The sequence below is a fragment of the Clupea harengus genome, chromosome 25 (assembly GCF_900700415.2).
Source record: "Clupea harengus chromosome 25, Ch_v2.0.2, whole genome shotgun sequence".
Classification (NCBI taxonomy): Eukaryota; Metazoa; Chordata; class Actinopteri; order Clupeiformes; family Clupeidae; genus Clupea; species Clupea harengus.
In genome coordinates this window covers 11,030,104-11,053,617 of record NC_045176.1, presented here as the reverse complement: position 1 = coordinate 11,053,617, position 23,514 = coordinate 11,030,104, and the positions used below count along the sequence as shown (strand labels likewise).

At 45.4% G+C, this 23,514-nt stretch overlaps 1 protein-coding gene across 1 annotated transcript in view; it reads right to left on the bottom strand.

Annotated features, from left to right (window-relative positions):
• Positions 1 to 15: 15 nt before the first annotated feature.
• Positions 16 to 23,514, bottom strand: part of LOC105900502 (laminin subunit alpha-3) — a 64,269-nt gene continuing 40,770 nt past the window's right edge. Inside the window, exons 33-77 of the mRNA XM_042703700.1 lie at positions 23,376 to 23,514; positions 22,879 to 23,083; positions 22,341 to 22,485; positions 21,967 to 22,107; positions 21,638 to 21,799; positions 21,284 to 21,385; positions 21,108 to 21,191; positions 20,500 to 20,730; positions 17,395 to 17,508; positions 16,082 to 16,194; positions 15,887 to 15,970; positions 15,687 to 15,787; positions 15,445 to 15,498; positions 15,210 to 15,361; positions 14,383 to 14,493; positions 14,072 to 14,183; positions 13,736 to 13,903; positions 13,286 to 13,482; positions 13,056 to 13,172; positions 12,440 to 12,594; positions 11,731 to 11,872; positions 11,527 to 11,626; positions 11,231 to 11,347; positions 10,953 to 11,123; positions 10,656 to 10,807; positions 10,255 to 10,452; positions 9,913 to 10,061; positions 9,577 to 9,739; positions 9,290 to 9,414; positions 8,903 to 9,053; positions 8,591 to 8,698; positions 8,332 to 8,477; positions 8,040 to 8,157; positions 7,627 to 7,767; positions 7,383 to 7,513; positions 6,967 to 7,101; positions 6,674 to 6,806; positions 4,044 to 4,168; positions 3,723 to 3,903; positions 3,401 to 3,556; positions 2,826 to 2,991; positions 2,309 to 2,433; positions 2,101 to 2,194; positions 1,803 to 1,922; positions 16 to 1,663 (exon numbers count right to left, since the gene is read on the bottom strand). The exon at positions 23,376 to 23,514 is cut by the window's right edge and continues 73 nt beyond it. Coding sequence (XP_042559634.1) covers positions 1,518 to 1,663; positions 1,803 to 1,922; positions 2,101 to 2,194; positions 2,309 to 2,433; positions 2,826 to 2,991; positions 3,401 to 3,556; positions 3,723 to 3,903; positions 4,044 to 4,168; positions 6,674 to 6,806; positions 6,967 to 7,101; positions 7,383 to 7,513; positions 7,627 to 7,767; positions 8,040 to 8,157; positions 8,332 to 8,477; positions 8,591 to 8,698; positions 8,903 to 9,053; positions 9,290 to 9,414; positions 9,577 to 9,739; positions 9,913 to 10,061; positions 10,255 to 10,452; positions 10,656 to 10,807; positions 10,953 to 11,123; positions 11,231 to 11,347; positions 11,527 to 11,626; positions 11,731 to 11,872; positions 12,440 to 12,594; positions 13,056 to 13,172; positions 13,286 to 13,482; positions 13,736 to 13,903; positions 14,072 to 14,183; positions 14,383 to 14,493; positions 15,210 to 15,361; positions 15,445 to 15,498; positions 15,687 to 15,787; positions 15,887 to 15,970; positions 16,082 to 16,194; positions 17,395 to 17,508; positions 20,500 to 20,730; positions 21,108 to 21,191; positions 21,284 to 21,385; positions 21,638 to 21,799; positions 21,967 to 22,107; positions 22,341 to 22,485; positions 22,879 to 23,083; positions 23,376 to 23,514 — 6,180 coding nt within the window. The 3' untranslated portion in view covers positions 16 to 1,517. The remainder of the gene's footprint in view (positions 1,664 to 1,802; positions 1,923 to 2,100; positions 2,195 to 2,308; positions 2,434 to 2,825; positions 2,992 to 3,400; positions 3,557 to 3,722; positions 3,904 to 4,043; positions 4,169 to 6,673; positions 6,807 to 6,966; positions 7,102 to 7,382; positions 7,514 to 7,626; positions 7,768 to 8,039; positions 8,158 to 8,331; positions 8,478 to 8,590; positions 8,699 to 8,902; positions 9,054 to 9,289; positions 9,415 to 9,576; positions 9,740 to 9,912; positions 10,062 to 10,254; positions 10,453 to 10,655; positions 10,808 to 10,952; positions 11,124 to 11,230; positions 11,348 to 11,526; positions 11,627 to 11,730; positions 11,873 to 12,439; positions 12,595 to 13,055; positions 13,173 to 13,285; positions 13,483 to 13,735; positions 13,904 to 14,071; positions 14,184 to 14,382; positions 14,494 to 15,209; positions 15,362 to 15,444; positions 15,499 to 15,686; positions 15,788 to 15,886; positions 15,971 to 16,081; positions 16,195 to 17,394; positions 17,509 to 20,499; positions 20,731 to 21,107; positions 21,192 to 21,283; positions 21,386 to 21,637; positions 21,800 to 21,966; positions 22,108 to 22,340; positions 22,486 to 22,878; positions 23,084 to 23,375) is intronic.

Here is a 23,514-nt window from a genome sequence, read left to right as displayed (position 1 = left end):
CATGTTATGTCAGAGTATATAACAAATTAGCCTACGTTTAATAAAATGTAAAATGGGTAGGTTTATTCGTATGACAGTGTGGTTGCAATGTATGTTTTAAGTTTAGACTATGCTAAGCCTAAACTTGTTAAAATACATACAAAATTATCAGATTTATTTGATACATTTGGTTATATAAATCGTCTCTGCCACACAAATGTAGACATAAGTTTGATTTGCAAAGCTGCTCAGTGCACTCTAGTGGGGAAAATAGTCAATAATGAAACTAGACACCCAAAGCCTCAGCCTCAATTCCAGAGGTCTTCTTTTCTTCAATGTGTCCACTTCGAGACATTCGGTTCGCACTCCCACCAGGGAGAAGTCCTGTTGCTATCTTACAGTGTGCACAGCTCTACTAAAACTTCCACAGAACTATTCACATGAAGCACCAGATTCCTATACTTATTTCTACTCAAGTAAGCACGTTTAATCTGTGTATTGTAGGCAACATGCACAATGACAAACAAGGAGAAGTCAGGGAGAAAATTCGCTTGTGTGTGTAGACCATGTCATACCCATAACAGTTATATCACTCATGGCATGCATATTGGGATACAGGGCTAGCTGAAGTGTAGTCTTCAAGACAAAGAAAAAGTTAAAGTTTTTTGTGAAGTGGGTTCCAGAACCCAGTCCTGATGGCGGCCGATACTGAATGGATCTCTGACACAGATCTGTCCCACAGTCATCTGCTCTCTGAGTAGTCCCTTGACATCCAGTCACAAGGGTCTCATGTCCTTCACATTACTTTCCAGACGTGATGTCAATCCCAGTTCACAGGTATTTCTCAGAGCAGGTATTTCACAGCCTCTGCCCAATAGTGCTCTCTGTCATCAAATTCTTAGGCCAAAACTAATTTATCTTATTAATCTCATGGCTCATTATCAACAGACAGAATATATTGAGGATAGTGACTGAGGATAGTGCTCTCATGTGTAAAACTCAAGTCCTTATCAAAACTGTAGTCTATTTGTTTTTTACTCTTCAGGATTTTTCTAGGAGTTGTAGCAGAAAAACTTTTTTTTGTAAATGCAGACTAGACTAGAAGGATTTGAGAGGCATGACTCTCATGGCTTATATGGTAGAAGATCAATTAAATACAGATTTGATGTTGTGAAAATTGTTATTTTAGCATAATAATTCAACGTGAAATAAAATCAGCTCTGTATTTCATTACTTGCAAGAACATTGAAGGGCCACAATTGTAACATTCATGAACATTAAACATTACAAATTTACAATTTTTGAAATTTACAGTAAGCAAAAATATGTGAGTTTATCACAAAATAAATACAAAACATTTGCACATGAAGCCTGCTATTCTCCACATGTCCACTAGAGCCAGTGTCTTTTCAACTGAGGCACAGAGGGTGAGTGCACGCTTGAGTTCCTCCCTCCTTCAGACTCATGCACTCTTAATAGTCTCAGCTGGAACTCATATGGCGAGGTCACGGGGGACGGGAGCTGTACAACCATCAGTCTCAGCCTGCAGGACATTCTCGCAGGTTCACTGAGCCAAAGACTTTGGTTAGCCTCTCAAAGGCCACCAGCTCCTCATTAATCTGCATGTTCTGGATACAGCCTGTGAAGGACGTCCTGATGGGTAATGCTACACCCTTGAAAGTGCCTGTACACAATAAAGAAGGAGAGGAAAAGTGGAATGTTACATAACGCATAATATTATGCATACATAATCTAAAAATAAAAAAAGCTTTTGCATTTGACTTTAATGCCAAAATTGACTAATATTTTATGGATGTATTCACCTGGAATGCCGCCCACATAAAGAGGGTCTTTGGTCATGGTGTCTGTGGAGGATGCCGAGCCAATTGTATAGTTTCCATCTGTGTCTACGTGCATCTCCACAACGTTTTTCCGCTTAATCACTGAGAGAAGAAACATTCATGAGCCCGTGCGAAAACAAAGCTCTGCCTACTATTTGTAACAATCCCAGGGGGTGAACGGCTTTGTGTTCACCTATACGCCATGATAAACAAATACAAAAGTATCTGACATGATTCTTTTAGATGTGCACAATCAAACATCTGTCTTAATATGAAGTACCTGCCACTCGGTGAAATGCCCCATCACAGAGCGACTGCTTCGGCCGCACAGAAACACTGAATATCCCTGCTCCATTATCCACCTGTGCCACCATCTGTGAAGGAGTTCCAGTAATACACTCAACTACAAAGTCTCATGGGAGTTCAGTTTGCAGTGAATATCGGAGTACACAGAGGCTTTCATGAGAGCAGCATTCAGAGGAACTTACCTCCCCTGCTCTCATGTAGAGAGTGAGGTGGTGATGGTTGCCAACATGGAGGAGGACCCCTGTTAGGTTTCTGGGCCGAACCTCAAATACCAACTCAAAGCTCGGGCCCACAACGAAGGATTCATCTGCAAGAACACAAAAACAAACTGTAGATAAAACGTACATCCAGTAATTATCAGTCACAACACCACTTCTTGCACTCTCCACTTCTTCTTTGCACTATTGTTGTGTAACATTTCACAGCTACTGTATATGGCCATACCGCCTTGTATATGTTTTTTAAACTTCTTAGACCGCTGCACTGTTGCACTGTTGCACTGTTGCACAGTTTGTTTTGTATTGTGTTGTAATGTATATTTTGTGTAAGCACATTGAGAGCCACTTTACCAAGTCAAATTCCTTGTTTGTGCAAACTTACTTGGCCAATAAAACCTAATTCTGATTCTGAAATGTCACTCCAGTGCTATATATGACTGCAATTGAACAAGGACAGCAATTTAATTATAGGATGACTCACCAATGATAACATATCCCCCATTCCCTGAGAAATAACCCCCATTTTCTGTCTGTCCGTCAAAGCAGGGGCCTGCGCCATGATTGGTGGTTGGCTCTCCTGCTGCCAAACCATTCATCTTAAAATTGCGAACACAGCCAACCACGCTTTGCTTGGGGAGATTCTTCCACTAAAAACAAAAAAGGCAAAATGTTCAAAACGCTCCCAAATGAACTAAAAAAAAAACAATTGAAGGATTTTTAAGGCTAGGCATATCCGGGTCTTCTTCAACATACAGTCAAGCCAGAAAGTCTGCACACCCCTTTCAACCTTCTCCATGCTTTATTATATTACAGACATATTCTACAATAGATTGAGTTTTTTTAGTTTTTTGACTCAAAATTCTACACAAAATAGCCCATAATGAGAATGTTTTTAAGGCTAGCCATATCAGGGTCTTCTTCAGCATACATACAGCCCTTCTGCTAAAGTTTTCATCAAAGGAAATAAATTGGGGGCTCTGTAATATAGCCCATTACTGTAGCATTCGGTTACCAGCAACAAAGCACAAGTAAGCCTCTGTGTGCAGACATGATCACCTCTAGTTCTTGATGTAAAGATGCTGGGGTGCGGCCCAAGTAGAGTGGGGAGACGAGTTTTATATCTGAGATCTCCTCATGGTTGAGCACTCCATCCTGAGCCCTGATCCCATCCACCAGCAAACGGAACCTCCTCTTCTCCAAGCTAAAGATCACCTGCTCAAAGTGGTCAGGTCAAACAGAGTTGGTATTAATAGCGTTCCAATCATTCCAACATGACATAGCTAAGGGAATATAACAAGCATTTAGAAATACAAAATGTAGGCCAATTCTCTCATATCGTAGCAGGTTTTGCTGGTCATCCTTCCGGGGGTTTACTTACGGTGTGCCACTTTCCGTCATTGTACCTCTCTCTGTTGAAGATTTCCCTTCTGCGACGGACAGAGAGGCGGATTCTTCCCTTGGACATGTACAGGGCTAGATGACCATTATCCTCCTTAGAACCGACATAGAACAACAAGCCCTCCGCTGACGTGGTTCTCACATCGACAGAGAAATGGGGTCTAGAAAGAAAAAAACAGTAAGAGAAGAGAGATCAATGAAAGCACCCTTGTTTGGGACCTTTGAACTCCATGTTCAAATGGAAAATGAAGTACAGCTCACGAGATGGTACAGTGTGATGGGATGCAAAATGCCCACTCACTTGTTTTGGAGGTCCTGTTGGGAGACTTTGTATGTAAGGCCACTGGCAACACCCCCTAAGTAATACGCCTGCTTCACTTGTGTTGGTGAGGAGCAGCCAGAGACATCAGTCTCCTTATTGTAGTCCTTTGAAAACACAAACACTCCATTAAAAAGACACCAGGAGAGGTTTTCATTAATTGCAGGTCTGTAAGTGAGAAGCATGTTAGTTAGCATTTTAGCATTTAAAGTCCATTTAAAACTTGAGCATTGCCAGATACAAGACACTGCACTATCACCAGCACTGTATAAACACATTTTAGAGTTGAACTGCAGGAACCAAAAAAGAAATCTGGAGAGAGTTCTCATCATGAACAATTTGACACGTGTTAACCATGTTAACCATCATCCTCATGAATAGCGTGCAGGACAGTTATATGCTCATTTTAGAGTCATTGGAGTTTGTCTCTGGAGTCTGGTGGTTTTTCACATACAGGACACCGAATTTAAAACTAAATGCTGTGCTTTGGCAGTAGGGTAAGACCTCACATCTGATAGCCTTATGACATGCTCACACACACACACACACACACAAACTCCGGTTCTGACTTGTCTAGACTGTAGGTTTCTATGCAGGTTAATACTGAAATGGTTCAACAAACAAATTCTTTGCATATCTTCAGCATGATGATTTAACTGAGGTTTGTGTTGGGTAACAAGTCAAGGCTGAATTAATCGTGACTCGATACCTAAACTAGACTGACAAGACACCCCTCTGAAACTACTACCCTCATGTTTAGTATAGCGAAGTGAGCAAGAAATTACCCCCCACCACCCCGCCCCGGCCTTGGAGCCGGGTCTACAGGGTACCACAACTGCACCCTGCCAGGCCAGGCTCATTTTTACACCAATCAGAGCTCATACTCAATTGTAGTGGCTGCATTCCATCACATTTTGGGTTTTATTTATGCTGTGATGTATTTCATGTATTATGAAATATGTAATTTTTGTCAAGAGGCTACCTGATACTGAACACAGGTTTGCCATACATTTGAGATGCTGTGGGTCTTCCAATGACAAATATACATTTTTTTTGTTTGGTTTGAAAAATACTGCCACAAGTAATTATCAAAGTGAATAGTACAGATGTGTCTGTATTCAAAGGTATTCACGGACTCAATGATGTATGTAATACTATAGTCCCTGGACAAAATAGATAAGGGTGACGGGCACTAACATCACCTCGTATCGCCTTACACAGCACATTTTTCTACTGTGAGAGCTTGCTTAGTGTGAGATGAATTATATCATCACTTTATCTCCTGTCAGAAGCCAACAAATATGCTGAATATCTGACTTTCACAGATAACCATTTGTGAGGGCCCGCGATGCACACATGTGATTTGATTGACCAAGTGATATGAAGGATGGATTGTTTTTACATGTGGATATGCATGTGTGGGTACTACAGTAAATAGGAAAACCTGAAGATGCGCACACAGACACATCACAGAAGTAAACACGGGCATGTGAGTACATCTACATACTGCAGACACACGTGCAGACATCCACATGCACACATTATGTTAGGCAGATTTGGGCAGTCTGCATATTAGAATTGTTCGGTTGGAAACTGAATGAGATATGGTTTGGGCATAGGTGAGTGAAAAGGAAAATAATTTTGATAGGCGGTAGGACACTGACTTCAAAATATCAGTGTGATAAATATTTTATACAGTTTTAGAGTCCAGATGACCAACCCAGAGTCCAGTGACTGCTACTTCATCTGTGCAGCTCTGTTTTCATATGAAGCTGTTGCCAGTGGCAACAGAGTAAATCTCTTGCCCATGAATAGGATGGGAAGACACTGAGACTATTACATTCATTCATTAAATGAAGAGTCCTAAACAGTGGGAGTGGGGTGAGAAAGAATCAGAGCTTATAAAAGCAGGAGGCTCAGAGATGCTTGGGTGTATGGATGAAGCAGTTTATTATTGTGTACATGGTGAATGAGGATGCATTTTACTGTTGAAAGCTGATGTGGCATAAAAAAGATCAGGTTGATTTCAGATGTTTGGACATCGTCATGAAATATCAAAACTCACTTCTGGCCAAGCATGAATCCACATAGAGAAAATGTAAAATGTCAGGAGACTTTAAAGAGGGATTTGAAAAAATCAGCACAAAAGCATGCAAACATCAAGATGGAGAAGACAAGAATCACAGGGTGGTTGAAATGAGTCAGAGTGTTTATTTGTTAAAAGGGATGGGGGGGGGGGGGGGCAGGCAGATGCAAACGCCTCATTAGTCCACCTCTCCTCCTGTCTCTTCAGCTCTGGAAACAAAGCAGTACAACATGGTGTGAACAATCAGCACAGTAAGTGCAGGGACAGCGAGGAGCCGCACGGTCTTCCTTCAGAGCTGGTCGTTTCATTCAACCTCATTAAAGTGTAATTGCACCCTCAAATGGGTTTTCTGAGCTGAAAACGAAATTATGCGACTGAACTGTGATGAAACACATCAATGCTTGTATTAATATTGACAAAATATACCTTTTTATAAAGCTCTGCATGTATTGGGTTGAAAATGGCTCAACACGTCATTATACAGACCATTTTAAAAAGTATGAAAAAAGGAGAAAGCATCCCGCACCTGTCTTGAGTTGCTGTAGTTGCGACTGGCCAGCATTTTTTCTGGTTGTCTCTCAGCGTGGCACACATCCAGCATCACATCCCCTGTGCTGGAGAATGTGCTGAAGTCCTCTGGGCGGTACAGACGATCTGGCCTATAACAGAAGAGATATACACTGTGAGTAAGGAAAGTGCTGTTGTAAAGATGGTTGAATGATGAAGTCTTCAACCATGATGGCTGTGGTTTTAGCAATACTTAAAGCAAAACTTTAATAACAAATAGCTACTGCAATAAACCATAGGACAAGTAGTGACCTTCTTGTGTAGAGGTTGGAGAGGCAGCCCTTGAAGGTGGTCTTCCCCAGGAAGACATTTTCTGAGTTGCTGCTGAGGCTTGACGTGCCTGGTTGTTTCTCCCCAGTATCATTCTCATCGATTCGCAACTCGATGCTTTAAATGACAGAGAAAAATAGCTTCTAACATTGTCCCAGTAGTGCAATTCATTGCATAATTTCCCATACAATTTTTCTGCAATGCAGAGATACTGACAAATAGTCTGTATGGACATGGAATGTCAACATCGCCAAAAGTGCCCAACACATAAGTGCTCAATACTTGACAGTATAATAACAATACAGTTATTGTCAAGTATCTCAGGCATGTCATTATGTCACACAACTTATGGAGGACATTAAACATACAGCCCATTTAAATTCAGTTTCTCATCATACCTTGTGCCCTGCTTCCTAGCGGTCACATAATGCCATTCTCCATCCTGGTACTGCGCCTTGGACTTGAAGGTAGTGCCAGCAAACTTCAGCACAACATGACCATTGACCATGGAGAGTTCTAGTCCTGTTCCCTGTTGAGACAAAATTACATGAACATTTAATGATTCCATGTCTACATAGGTAACAATTTTGACACATTATGAAGGAACGACGGTGGAAGACAAGGTAAAGATGTCTGACTGACCTGCTCGCTCTTTGTTAGCAGGAGGCCATCAGCCTCTGTGCTTCGGAAGCCCAGGGACACCATGACGTCGCCAGCCAGGCTGAAGGTATCGAGTGCTGCTTCCAGAGAGCTTCCTGAGCTGAGCTCAGCCTTACGAGACGCCTGCAGAATAAAGCTAAGGTGAGATGCGCCACACTCACATCCAGTATAGAGCACAGCAATTTTTATTTTTATTTTGATCAGAATGGTGATGGGAGATGTGGGCTGAAAAGCTGGTAGAAGTAAAACAAGGTGAATGCAAGCCATTTCTGCACACTGATGGAAATAACTACCAGCAGTAGTTAATGATGGGGAGCAAGTTAAACAACACAGGGAATTAGGGACCTCCGTGAGTATTTGAAACTGCCTCCACCCTCTAAACCACATGCTCTTACCAGGAAGTCTTGTTTGCAGCCCTTGCCGACACCCACTTTCTCCGTGAAAGGTGAGTTTACACTGTTGACTTTCACCGTCTTCACACAGCCCTTCAGGGGCGGGATTTGAACATTGAATCTGTATCAGGAAACACAAACCATCAAGGGTCAAGTGCCTTAACTGCTTTGTCGTCTTATATTTTTAACATTTAAAATATATTACTGCTGCTGGCCAATGCCAGACTACAGTTGTTTGATGGAAAAGATCTTATCAGAGGATGGTGTATGCCTTCTGCGTTTCATTTCCACCTACTTTTCCCTGAGTCCTTGAGGCACACCTCCAATGTAGTACTCCTTGAAGTCTCCAGGAACGTAGTTTGCATCCAGCACTGGGGCACGGTCATAGATGACCTTGATGCTACTGTCTGATTTGCTGAGCACAACAAGAAACTCCTTTGCCTATGGAGAAAAATAGAAATGATGGTTATCCTGGGTTACTATACAGTACATAATGCCACATCCAAATATATAAGGCTGGATTTGGCTGCTATGCATCGTATGACTGCTCTTACCAAGGGAGTGACTTTTATCGTACTCTTCTCTGGCGTTAGGTCTTTACCGTTCACTCGACCATGCAGCACAAAGTGACCCTTTTCCAAACTAATGCTGTAGTAAGAGTTCTAAGAGAAGGAGAAGAAAAACACACACAGTTAAATCAAGGTCACACGGCAACATGCCACAGCAGAGGTCATCCAACAGTGGTTTTATGAATGTGATTCCAAAGCTTAGCACTATAACATCTTATCCTTAACCCTCTAAACCAATGAAACTGGTGGGGGAAAAAGAAGCCCCGGATGAAGGATTAGCTGATGAATGGGTCTCACCTCATCGCCAACATACAACAGCACGCCATTCTCAGAACGCGTGGTGACATGCTGGAGCATGATGATGCGACTGGAGCTTTGGTACCGCTCGAGGTCCACCTTTGCATAACCAGTGCCCTCAAAGTAGTCAGACACCAAGGACGGCACATACCTGCAGAGGACAATGGAGAATGTGGTGAACAAATTAATTCATTTTACGCAACCAAAAATTGTCATTTAGCTTTGAAAAGTTGTATTTGTGTTTTGGTTCAGTCGTGCCTAAAATATCATTGTATCATACGATAACATGTCATGTGACTGAATGATGTGTTTTTATTTAATGTTTCAGTTGATGTTTCATTTGTTGTCTAGCATTGCATATATTATTTCACTCTTTTTAGTCCTTACCTTTTACAGGGTGTTTCCTTAATGTTCACTGCCTTCTGGAAGTTGTAGAGGCTAATGAATCTCTCATTGAAAGATGAGAGCTCTATGCAGCCCTTGTATTTAGGGTAATTAAGTGACTTTGGCGGCTGAGAAGAGAGAAAGAACAAAAGAAAGAAAGAAGGAGGAAAGAAAGAAAATAGAAAGAAAGAAAAAGACAAACATGTGAAGAACAAAAAATTGGTCAATAAAAAATGCAGTCATGTTGGTGTGTTAGACGTATCACTGAATTCACATTGAGCAGGACTTACAGTGAAGGAGTCAGGGTAACCCCCCACATAGAAGACTACATCATTGGGATCGATGTCCAGGAGGTTTTTGGTCTCCTCTCCTTGTGTTTTGACTGACTGGGCGTCAAGCGGGTCATTGGTGGTAAATAACTTAGTTAAGATGACTTCAGCATCCTGGTAAATTCTAGGAACAACAAACAAACAAAAAGATATCAACCCGCAATAGAAGAGCAAGTGTTGTTTGAACTGTATAATGACATTTGATTACGCTAAACTGATTACTGAAAGCGCAGTTTGTGTTATTTATATATTTATATGTGTCTATTTATTGAGTTACAGAGTCGAATGTCATCTTACCTGTGGAAATCCACCTTGTCGAAAAAGGCAGGCTCAGTTTCTGATTCGGTGATCACATCTGACTTGATCTCATATTCCACCCCATTCAGTTTGTAGACTGTGTACAGGACATTACTCCTCAAAGCCATACCAATGTAGTCACTGGATACCTGAAGGTGAACGTGCGCAATAGTGTTGGTTTAGTAAAAAGCATTGCACCGTCAAGTACACACAGCTCCAGCATGATCTATGCGGGATGTGCATAATGGACTCTTGACATGCCCATCTGATAACTTCCACAATGCCTCCATTTCAGTGAACCAGATATGGGCCAGAATAAGAAAATAAAACATGACAACTCACATCCTTGTTCCCAAGGTAGAGCACGAACAGATCCCCGACGTCCACGCTGGTCAGCCTTCGCCTGCGCGAGCCATCGCCTCTCCCCTCAGGCCTCTGCAGGAGCAGGGAGAGGGTCGTGTACGCCCTCAGGTCATCCGTGTTCCTTGGGGGGCGCAGCTCGACGTGGCTGTCTCCGCTGAACTTCATGGGGACGACAACCTGCCATAGGGATTGAAGTAGCATCAGCAATAGCACTTTCATGGTGTTTTGTGTTTCAGAACAATCCTCCACTTCTTCAGGTATTGCATCTGTCTATCTCTATGCTTCCATACATCCCTCCATTCCGTCATTAACTCATTCATTCTTTCAAACATTCATCTATCCATCCAAGCTTTCAGGGAGTTTCGGTCTCACAGCCTTACCCTGTTGGCAGCGTCTCTGGCCTGTTCGATGAGTTCTTTGATCCTCTTGATGTTCTCCGACACGTTGGCAATGGGGCCAGCCTGCGAACTGAGCTCCTCGATCTGATTAATCCTATCCAGCAGAGATGGGATGGTGCTGCTCAGATTCTTCACTGTGAAATCATTAACACATTAACACTGTAATCAAACAAAAGTAAAAACACGCTGATCCTTTTTTTTTTTTTTTTACTACCTAAAAGGAGCGTTTGCAGAGAAGCTGTCACCAACTGAAAGCATACAATTGGTTCTCTCACACACCTGATTTGTCCACCTCATTGAGCACACTGTCCAGGTTGGATTGTCCAGGGGTGACGTTGATCTTCCCCACCTCTTTTTTAATGTCATCCAGCCTATCCATGGCACTGGTGGCAGTGTCATTGGCAGATGCCGCTGCTTTCTTGGCCTCATCAATCATGCTGGCAATATTGTCTACACAGAGAGAACAGGATCATTGCACATCACAGCGATGCCTTGTCACAGTCCAGATTCATTGCATTCACATAACTAATGAGTTAGCTCGAAATCTCATACGCTACCTCTCTGGATGCCTTTCAATTCATCTTGAGCTTTTTGAAGGTCTGTCTCCAGTGATTGTTTTTTATTGTTTGCACCTTCCAGACGTTTCTTCATCGTAGCAAGTTCAGAGACAGCAGCTGAAAAGGACACAGCATAACAATAAAATACATTTCCAACCACCCTGGAATATCAGCACAAGGAATACAACCCATGATGCCGTGAACCTTCCAATGGCATAACAGTAAAACAGAATGAATTCTTGAGCCACTGGCCCAAAGCACACCCTACTTGACAAACTCCTGAATTTGCTACATACATTTGAGACGTGTGTCTGCGGAAGAGGCATTCTGCAAAAGCTTGTCCAGTTTTCCCTTCAGGGTCTTGCCCTGCTGGACCAGACCCATCTTCTTGACATCCTGAAAAAATAAGACATGGGGGGGGGGGGAGCTGTCAGTCACCCTGGCAATAATGTGTGTGTGGGTGTATCGTAATGGGATCCACTGCTGGAGGACCTCAGTACCTCAAAGTTCTTGGCTGCTGCCTCTTTAGCCTCTTTGGCCGTCTTCTCGGCAGCGTTGATTGTCTCTGTGATTTTCTTGTAGGCGTCAATGGCTGCCAAGGCGTTGCGCACATTGTCACTGCCGCTCGAGTCGTTCACTGCCCTGCAAGGTGGAGAGGAGAGCTTCGTATGATGATCTCGAGACACAGAGTGTGCAGTAGAAAGTTAACCAATTAAGGGAATTAAATGACCAATTAAGTGAGGGACAGAGGGATACACAAATACTACCCTTCTATTCTACAGGGGGGGGACTAACAAATGAGTTGGTGTGTAAAATCAGTAGCAAGGTGTTAGCCTAACTCATAACTGACTTAAAAGCTCCCTCCACTCTCCCCTGCAGTGATCTGTCAGTCTCCTCTTTAGCAGAGAACATGAGATGTGCAACATGTTAACACATGCCTTAGTATTCTCACAAAAGGCCAGGGCAGGAGAAGAGAGAACAAACTAATATGGCTGAATGTACAAAGAGCATGTGCTGCTTGCTGAAACAGGCAATGGGAACACGCACGAAAAAACGACATGCCAGGGAACAAAGACATGGCTTGGACAGACAACAATGAACAGGTTATCCCATACAGCCATTACTCTGAAATAAAGCTATATGTTCCTATTGTTAAGATGAAAACACAACAGGAAAACTTCTGAATGGACGGCAAGAAAGAAGTCCTACTTCTCCATCTGTTTAGCGAGATCACTCAGTAGCTGGGCGTGCTCCTCTGCCCTCTTCACAAGGGCCTCTTTGGCTGCCGCCTGGGAGATCTCGTTGACTCTTTTGGTCAGGTCGGTCTTGGCCCCGTCGAGCTGAGCAGCCAGTCTCTCGTACTCCTGTCGGGGCACAGAACAGAGACACTGGGGTGTCAGAATGCGGTGCGGGTGGTGGGTGGGAAAAATACCCACACATCTCCTTGACGGTACATTGAGAGCTGATCACTATCGGAGTCAGCAGCAAGTTCCAGCCTGACATCTGACTTCAGTCTGTGGGGGTGCAGCGCATCCACCACCACAGTACGTCCACTACCTGTCTGTGCACTAAGGAATGTGGAACCAAAGACGGGTGTGACGGCTCAACGCTCTGGGTTTGCCATGGCATGGTGGATGTGGAAATTCAATTCAATTCAATTTGAAGTTATATAGCGCCATAACAACACAAATTGCCTTCGAAAAACCGAGGGTTGGTTGATTATGCATCGCAAGGCAGAGATCAGTACAAAGAACATTGTGCATATGGAGTGCTTTCTGATATGTGGGGTTAGGATGCAAGGCAGCAGTCACCAGGATGGCATTACCTTTTTGCTGTCATCCAGGGTTGTCAGCAGGTCTCTTGTGTCCTTCAATTGCTCCTTGGCCATGGCCATCTGGTCAGCAACCTCATCCCTCTCTTTCTCCAAGTCCTCAATGCGGTTCTGTTTATAAACCATATATTCCATTAAGTCAAATGAATCATGTGTTTTCCCCCCAAGCATTAAATAATGAGTCTGGGTATTGGACTGGTAGTTAATGAAGTATTTGTCATTACCAGAAGATCTTCCATAGCCTCGGAGTTGAGACTGTTCTGGTTGTTGGCCTTCGCCACCAAGTCTTTAGCCTGTTTGAGGGCCTCCTCCAGGTCTTTGAGCTTCGCCTCGTAGTCTTTCAGGAGCCCCTCAATCCTCTTCGCTGCATCCTGGTTCCGATCGCATTGCTTTGTCACATTGTTCTTGATGTAGTCCAAAACTGTGGTCACAAAACAGCATGTTGACTAGTCCATATTCAAGATGGATCACACAAGCATTGCTATTGCATCAGATCATTTTACTTCTATGATGACCTTTTTTTTCAAGACTACAGGCTACTGGCATGTAATCCAGTGGTCATGCTGGAAATGGACATCTCTGCATGTGCATGTATATGAATGCGTGCGTGCGTGTGTGTGTGTGTGTGTGTGTGTGTGTGTGTGTGTGTGTGTGTGTGCAGAGGGGAACCTCACGTTTGCGGGCCTGCTCTCTCTCCTTCTCCGCTGCATCTTTCTGATCCGTCAGGTTGCGTTCCTTCATCTCTTGCACCAGACGCTCGGCCTCCTCCTGCAACTTGTCCAGCTGATCTGGAGCCACTGAGTCTCCGTTAGAGCTTGCATCCTGCAGCTGCTTCAGCAGATCTGACAGCACAGCAAGAGAGACAGACAAGAGTGAGTAAGACATGGCACTGCAGCAACTATCCTTCTGGAAGCGTTGTATTCATATCTTCCTAATATTTGACCAAAAAAAGCATTCGAGGCAGACATTTGAAGAAGAATAAAAATACAACAACAAAAAATACCACCTACCCTGAATCTTCTTGAACATGGTTTGGGCTTGGGTGTTCAGGTTCTTAGCTCTCTGGTGAGTGTCCTCGACATCATCCAAGGCCTTGTCAGCTTCTTGTTCCTTCTTTTCAGCCTGCACATTGTCATCAAAGTGAACAGTGTCCCTTTACATAGTGTCTTTCCCCCATATACCACGACTGGCTCATGATATTCTACACGAATCAAGCGTGAATTGGGGCTCTTATCAAGTTGTTTTGAAGGAGTAGAAGGATACGAGATGCCTATTGACAACTACATCTGTTGCATTACAGTTGCATGCCTAAATAATTTACCTGCTTCTTCAGCTGGTTGATGTCATCTTTCAGGGTCTGGGTGTCCTTCTCCAGTTCAGTCACTTTCATCGTCTGACGGTTTACAGTGGAGGTGAAGGTGTTCACCACCACCTAGGAAAGATAAAGAACATAAAAAAAAAGTCAAACAAAAGTGCAACATGTTATTAACAAAATGAGAAAGTTTTGCAGTTGTGCAGAAGCTTCAGATGTGGTTTTGCTGTTATAATAATCAGCAACCTTCACTAAGCCTCTGGGGCACCTCTTTTCACTTCACACGTTCGATGAGGTGCTCCCACAGAATGTTCCAGATTGCTATCTGACCGCAGTCATCTCATCCCATTCCTCTGTGATTATGAAACCACACATAGCAATAACTGACGAACAACTGGTAAACAAAACAACGTTGCTGGTGTAATACATTATACCGCAAATGTAAGTAAGTGAAGCATGTGTGGACAATTTTTACAGCAATTTTGAAGTACCCTCAAAATGACTGGGTAAAGTTGTGAAATTCCAAATGTAACATAGACTCCCAGAAACACTGTCTTCACATGTGGATATTTGTGTTTAAAGAAGCCATGCGGTGTTATGAGCCTAACCATGTCTTTGGCACCATATGTATGTGGGGTACAATTCATTACCCCTGGATTTTTCTCTGAGGTGACAAGAGATATAACTATACCGTAGATGTACACCGAAATACAAGCCCATATTGGTGTGGAGTACAGAAGGAAAAGAGACAGACAGTTAGATAAAGAGGAGAGGGAGGCAGATAGAGAAGGAGAGGAGAGGGAGGAAGAAAGACAGAGAGAGAGAGGCTTGCGAACCTTGGCAGCAGTGATGGCTTCTTCCAGCTTCTTCAGGCGCTCCTGAGAGGAGGTACTGGCATTGGCCTTCTCCAGCTGAGACTTGATCCGCACCAGCTCATCATCCAGCCTCTCCAGATCGTTTAGTAATGTCTGCGCACAGTTGTCACACTCTGCAAATGCGCACAAGAAGGTCACACACTTGTCTGCCGGCTGGCCTCACATTTCTACTGTAAAGTCACTCAGGAACACTCACCTGAACACTGTTCATCTGTGTTGGTGTCTTTGGGGTCCAAGGTGTTCTTGCAAACTAAAGGCACAAGTGATAAAAAAAAAAAAAGCTTAAATCTCCCAGAGCGACTCAATCCACCCACATCCCCACACTACCCGGCAATGTATATCACACTGACACAGCATCCGTGCTTGAAAGTGGACACATTATATGGGCGTACTGGGAGCAGTGCCTGACAAAATGTTACTGTACTGCCACCCACTGACCTCCAGTCTTGGAGTCACAGTTTCCAGGGTTTCCGTCACAGTTGCAAGGACGACAGCTGCTTCCATAAGCCAGGGGATTGCCGTAGTAACCTGGAGCACAGCTGTACAAACGAAAGGGAGCATTATGGAGAGCAGTTTACACATAAAATGACAAGATCATGAGAACCTCTATAGGCTTTTGCGTTTGGTTGGATACACACCTCTCACATCTTTCGCCTGTGTAACCTGGTTTGCAGGTACACTGGAATCTTCCACTAGAGACTTGACTGCAGTCAACAGCAAAACTATAAAGAAGAGAAACACCCACATGTTTATTATGGCAATAGAGTGCCAATGAAAAGACATCACAGTTGGACAAAAGCAGAGCATCCGTAAGTTGTCTAGGTAATACTCACTTGTTGGACTCGTGTGGGCAGGGGCATGACCGACAAGTTCTGCGCTCTGCGTTGCCATAGTAACCCTCCTGACAGCGGTCACAGTGGTCCCCAGCAGTATTGTGTTGGCAATTCTGGGTAAAGACAAAAACAACACACACATGACTGAGTAAATACTCTCCTACAAATCACCGTAAGAACTTCACTGTGCTTCAATAACAAATACCCTAATGTTTACAGGATGTCATTACTAGCTGCACAATAGAAAATGTTTAATTGCGATGGGTTGTTCAGCTTCCCGAGACTAAAAAGTGGATGAGAGGGATTCTGGTCCACAATGTTCAGTTCACTGGATATCTGTCTTCTATCCAACCACTGTGTCATATATGGCTCCCAATACATAACCAGCTCCTGCCTCAGAGTCTCCGGTGTAGTAAAGGCTCTGCCTGATCAACTCTCCCTGTGTCCTCCTCCTCCACGCCCCACTCTCAGCTGTCTGCTGCTCCTGATGGGCTGCCTCTTCACAGGAGACTGGCTCTTACTGAAAGCCTTTTGTTTGCATACGTGTTCAGATCTATGTTTGTGTGTGTGTGTGTGTGGGTGTGTGTGTGTGTGTGTGTGTGTGTGTGTGCGTGCGCGTGTGTGTGTGTTGTTTTAGACGGACCCCGGGTGTTTGTGCTCTCATGTGTGACCATGTCTGTCAGCTCCAGGGCCCAAAGGGCTGGCACAGGCCCCATCATGAGCCACACTTACGCAACACCACACACACCCAACCAACACACACACCCAACCAACACACACACCCACCCACCCCAGACCCACCCCAGACCCACAGCAGAGAAAGGACTGCACGGGCCCGAGCAGCACATCCACTCTGCAGACACGCTGTGCCACTGCCATCTAACTACACTGTAACCCTCAGTTTTGTATGAGATGGACCAGCTTCAGCTTGATTTTTGCCTTGGACCTAAGGAAGTCAATGCTGGCCGGTCGAGCTAACAAGGACGTGTTCTTGCCTTAATGTCTGTAATCGTTCAGTTAACAAGGTGTATAGTTCTTGTGTTGGTCCTTAATGACTCCATCACATGCCATGTGGTGAGCTAATCACAGGCTGGTGGGTGCCCATAGACATGCCCCTGGCAGTGCCTGCTGTGGAGAAGACTAGACACTGACTCAATGCCTGTGGCTTACCGTCAGTGTGGGAGTGGTGGTGGTGTCTGTGTGTGTGTGTGTGTGTGTGTGTGTGTGTGTGTGTGTGTGTGTGTGTGTGTGTGTGTGTGTGTGTGTGTGTGTGTGTGTGTGTGTGTGTGTGTGTGTGTGCGTGTGTGTCTTACCAGGCATCTTCCAGTTCCCTCTTCACAACTGTCCGACAGGCCGTTACAAGAGCAGGGTACACACCTGCCTGGGAGCTGCCCACTCCTGTCTCTATAGAAACCACGGGCACATTTCTGAAACACAAGAGACAGGCAGAGAGATGGCCATTACTCTTGCTGAACAGTACAGAGTATGGGATCAGCCACATACGAAACAATCGGAAAAGAGACAGCAACGACAAAAACAAATACTGACAATAACTGTAAAAACACATCGCACAAACACGCATAAACACACACAAACGTGTGCAAGTATGAACATGTGAGCCATAACTGTCAGCACACGGTGCAACTCAAACTGTGTACCTGACGCAGCTCTTTTCTCTCCAAACATTCAACTGAATGAAAGACGGGGTATAACAGATTTCAAGGTGCCTCTGTGGAGACATTCACATGAAGTGGACATCCATATCTGTCCCAGAGAGATCTCTAGGCAAAAAAAAAAAAAACCTCTGAGGAGTAATACAAATTCCAAATAATAATTTCCTTAATTTTACCTGAACTGCAGAACTGGCATCCTTGTCACCCAGAGAAGCGTATTGAACTCTTTGCGAATCCTGATCGTTAAGAGATGGGTACTGTACCCTCTGTGCCCCGTCATCATTAGGTGATGGGTACTGTACCCACTGCCCTCCTTGCTGGTTAGGTAATGGGTACACCACGCGTTGCGATCCTCTGTCATTCACTGATGGGTACTGGACCTGTTGGGTCCCTGGATGCCGTGGCCTCCGTCTGGAGGGTCTGAATGGTCTGAATGGTCTGGGCCCCGCTGAGCAAAGCTCCAGCAGTGCCAGAACGATGACCGTCCGTAACACTGTCCTCTTCCATTGGTTTGTCTCCATGTGTATTTGCACCATTCCTCAGGTGTGGTCTTGGTAGAATAATAACTCCCCAACACACAGACGGCGCTCTCTTATAGAGCGGGCAGGGAGGCAGGGAGGCAGCGACACGCCCCTCTCCTCCGCACACACACCCATACCTGAGACAGTGAGTAACACTCACTCACATACACTCTCACCCTCCTTGGGAATGTCTGTACACACACGCAAGTCACTCTCCTGTTCACTCACGAAGATGAAATATTTGAGATGGAATAAAACACACACTCGGTCATGATTTCATATTGATTCAAACACACACACACACACACACACACACACAGACAATCAAAAACCGTTCATGTAAAGGGTCAAGCTAGAGCAACTTCAGTCAAGGACATACTAGTATAAACAGCGTAAAACTCCTTCAGATAAGAGCCCTGTTCTGCCAGATGGGTTCAAGCCTCAACATGAAGGTCTCTATTGCACTGAGGAGTGTGAATAAGTTAGGGATATTTTACCTTTCCTTTCAATCAAACTATCTGGGGGGGGGGGGGGGGGGGGGGGGGGGGGGGGGGGCAGGGTGTGTTTGAGTACATTTGTGTATATAGGTGTGTGTTTGAGTACATTTGTGTATATATGTGTGTATTTGTATCTGTGTGTTGAATACAACTTATCTATATCTGTTAAATTTTCCTTTCCCTGCGTGTTTTGATTAGTGCGTGTCGTCAACTGAACAGTCAGACTTTGCTGCTGATGTACTCACACCTGAATCACACAACACAAACACACACCGACACACACACACACACACACACACACACACACAGACGCACACCAGAGTGGGGCTGCCGCTCCCTAAAGACACACAAACAGTGTCTGGATGCGGTTTGTGAGTAACACTGCCTCAGATGCCACGCCCAAGCAATGTTTTAGGGCACTGCTCCTTTCGTTAGCGCTTCAGGCTACACATTAGCTATTTCCTGTGGCCACACCCGTCGAGGGCCTCGTCACCTTCTTCTGGGTTTGGAGCCCAGGAGCAACATCAAAACAGGAAAAAAACATCACTCATCCTAAGTCTGAACATGATCACCCCCCCTCCCCCAACAGTAGCATCTCGGCATCTCAATCTCATCTCAAGGCAACTTAATGAGATTGTGTATGACATTGCCAACTGTCTGCCTGTAGATATTAATAAAAGCCTTGAAATCAAGAGGAGACACTTTTTCAAATGATTAGCTTAGTGCCCTTTTCTTTTGTGAGAAGAACAACACTGTCCAAATACGCAATGCTACATTGATACTGTACGCCAGCTACTGATGATTTTCTAGTCTTATCCAATTACCCTGAATATGATTTTCTGACCAATTTTGCTGTCCTTCAAAGAAATCTCTAATATCATGTTGGCTTGTTCAGTGGTGGTTTGACATTTTCAGTGTGATGTTCCAAAGCATATGCTTTTAAAGCTGGTATCATCATCCTCCATTCACTGCTCACATTGTTCCAGAATCCCCATGCCCTGTGTATTTGAGTTATTTCAGTCAGCTGTTGCCATAACACAGCAGTCTGTATGGGAGTAGTGACTGATATTAGACCGTCTTTTGGCAATCGGGAAATTCTTTCCCCGAGGCGACACTTTTACAAAGATTTCCATGCGCCGCGTCAGCTGTGGGCTTCTGCGCTCAGGAACGAACTCCCCCGTCAGAACGACTTCTTCACTGCAGAAAGGGTGTGTCTGGGCGTGTTGGGGCAGACACACAGCACAATCACGTAGCACTGCGTAGCTTCTCATGTAAAAATCCAGGGTGTCATTATACATTTCCTGTTTCTCTGTGCTATGGCAACTGGCATATTACAAAACACACGCAGATTTCTGCGAGTGAGATGTTCAGCGATCCAGTCTCTCGCTGGAAACGGTGCATTATTGGGCGAAAGGATAGAAACATCAGCGTCTTCCTATAAACGTCCACTCAGATAGCTCCCATAAACCCAAATATCTCTCTACATCAAAGGGATCTCTCCCTTACACAGCCCATCACAGCACTGAAACGGCCTTAGACAAAGATCTGAATGACCTACTAATCGCATCTCACCGTATTTCAATACTGGTCCTTCGAGACATTAGTGCTGCTATAGTGAGACTATAGATCATCATATTTTGCTACAGAGATTTGAACATCATGTTTGGCATCAAATGCCGTGCCCCATCCACCCATCCCGGCCCCAGGCCCTGTTCACTGGCCCTCACCTGGCAGGAGTCTCTGCTGTAGGCGGGGGGGCAGGAGCACACCTCCACGGTGCTGGCTGGCCCCCCCCGGCCTGTGCTGCTGGCCTCCTCCAGGCCCACCTCCCCCAGACTGAGTCTCTGGCTCTGGGTGAAGTGCATGGCACGCACACGCAGGTCCTCCAGTGCAGCCAGCACCCGCAGCAGTTCCTCCCGCGACACCGGCCGTCGGGTGCCGGCGTGACGCAGGTTACCCTGAGGAAGAGAATACCCATCTAAGTGAGTCTGCTCAGGGGTTCAGAAAACACAACTCTGTACGTAGCTATGCTAGGCTAGCCAGAGTCAGTTCAGAAGTGCAAAGTTTGTCAGTCAGTTATGATCATTGCATACCAGCTACATGTGGTTGGTATTCACTTAACTCTAAAGGAAAGAAATAAGTAATATTTCAAATGCCGGTTTAGACAAATAATCTACTGTACTCTTTCTACTTCCAGAACCACTTACAGTTTCTTTAAGTACATTTCATAGCATTAAATGGCAGAATGGTTAAAACAACGTGGAAACAGAAACCATATTTACTCTTCTAGGCCGCCCTACTGTCAATGTCACTGAATGGATGAGAATGAAGTTACCTCTACTAGCTGGACTCTGCCCTGGTACAGTCTGTCTGGATCAGGGGATTGTGGGTCTAAGTACACCAGTGTCATCTGGTCACCCTATAGAGACAACGTCAGGACAAATCAAGAGGGCTGGCACATCAAAATGGGCCACAATATGGGTGACGGACTGCTTGGAGAGTCATACGCACACTGAGAAGCACGTCTGGTCGCTTGTCCAGAAGAACCATGCCCTCACTGGGGATGCCGAAGGATTTGGTCTGGTAGGTGAGGTAACCACCATAAGAGGACACCTACAACATGAGACAGGATGCTTTTGATGTTTTTGGCAGTAATGTCCACCAATTTCCAGGGAAAACAGGCTAATTAGCCACTGTAACAGGAGAACAAGTGTATCCCGTGTTGTACCAACACACAGAGGGAAAACTGTTTTGTGTTTTTTCCTTTCTCTTTAGTGCAGTGCCCTCAGGCAGGTGATTACAGTGAGCACAGAGAGAGGCTGAAACCTGACACCAAACGTTGGCTCTCTCTGCGGAGGTGCTCACCCTGTCGCCCAGGTAAGACGGTGGTGCCACCCAGTGGAGGTCCTGGGCGCTCCTCGGCAGCTCCTGCACGTCCGCCACCACCATGTTGCTCATGGGGTTGAGCACAGAGGGCACTTCCTCCAGGTTGGCCTTCTCCACACGCCAGTTATGCATGTCCACAAACTTCACACACACACACACACACACACACACACACACACACACACACACACACACACACACACACACACACACATCAAGAACTAACTGATTTGCAAAGAGCAGCATGAAAAATACATGTGTATTTTATGACATAAGAGGTCATCTTTTGTGTTCACACACACACACACCTTTCCTCTGCGCTTGCTGGAGCTGCGGCACTGATCTGTGGCTTCGAAGCAGAAACACTCTGTGCAGCCCGTGGGATTGCCTGGATCAAAGTGGAACGAGCCTCTTCGACAGGCATCACAGCGCACACCCTCCACATTCCTCTGTCACCACACACACACACAGACACACAGACACACAGACACACACACACACACAGACACACACACACACACACAAGTGAGCAAACACAGGGAGCGGCCATGGGTGGGCACAGGCCTACCTCGAGACACACTGTCCAAACTCTACTCACTGTTATGAGAGGTTCACCTTACATCCACTCCGGTGTGTGTGTGTATGTGTGTGTGTGGGCGTGAGAACGAAAGAGGGTCACTACCTTGCAGAGGCACTGGCCAGTGTTGGGGTCACACACCTCCGGCCGTACACCCCCAGCCTCACAGTCACACGGCACACACTCAGGGAAACGGAAGTAGCCAGTAGAGCAGCGTTCACACTGACGACCGCCTATCCTAGGCTTACACCTGTTTCATACACACACAGGCAAACACACACATACACACACACACACAAGTACACATGAGCACACAAAAACCCATGAACAGCTATACACAACACCTCTCAGACCATTTTGGAAAACCTGTAACATGTTAAAATAGCACATGGGAAAGGAGCTTATGGGGATCAGGGGGTCAGAAAATTAGCAGTTTTAAGTTCATGACTGAAATAATAATTGTTCTCATCTACAGTCACAAATAATACTCAAATATACCGTGCAGATGACAGATTAGGCAAACTCTAATATGTATGTAAATGAAAGTCACACACACACACACACACACACAGGCTATAGATCTACAGTTCTACACACAAACTAAGTCAGACAGACAGATTTAGTCAGACAGACTGGCCCTCACGTGCACTGTCCCGTGTGATGGTCACACTGGCCGCCGGCGCTGCTCACGATGCCAGTGGGGGAGCAGTCGCAGTCGTCGCAGCCCACCAGCGGGTGGTAGCTGAACGTCTGGCTCTCGCACACGCTGCACGCCGGGCGCACCGTCTGAGGGGGGCAGATGCACTCGCCCGTCACCTCGTCGCACAGCCGCCGACCGCACTCACACGCTGCGGGACCGGGCCGCGGGGACCGAGAGACACAGAGACGGAGTTTAGAGACACAACGCAGACAGGAACAACAACTCAAACACTCGGGCCCGACCAAACCACAAGGACAAAGCACAGAATAACAGCGACGGGCACGTAACGGATAACCAGGGGTCAGCCACAATCTGACGCAATATAGTGACTGATATCAACACTGTGTTTATGAACGTTCTAATAGGATACATACTCTGTGGCATAGACTGTAATAACACACAGTTTAGAAGCGGCTCAGCTCAGGCCCGCAGATACTCACGCCTGCAGTAGGGGAAGCCGTAGTGTCCGGTGGAGCAGCGGGTGCACTGCCTGCCGATGACGTGGGGCCTGCAGGGGCACTGGCCCCCCACGGGGTCGCAGGTGGGGCCCGTGGAGCCGGCCATATCGCAGGAGCAGGG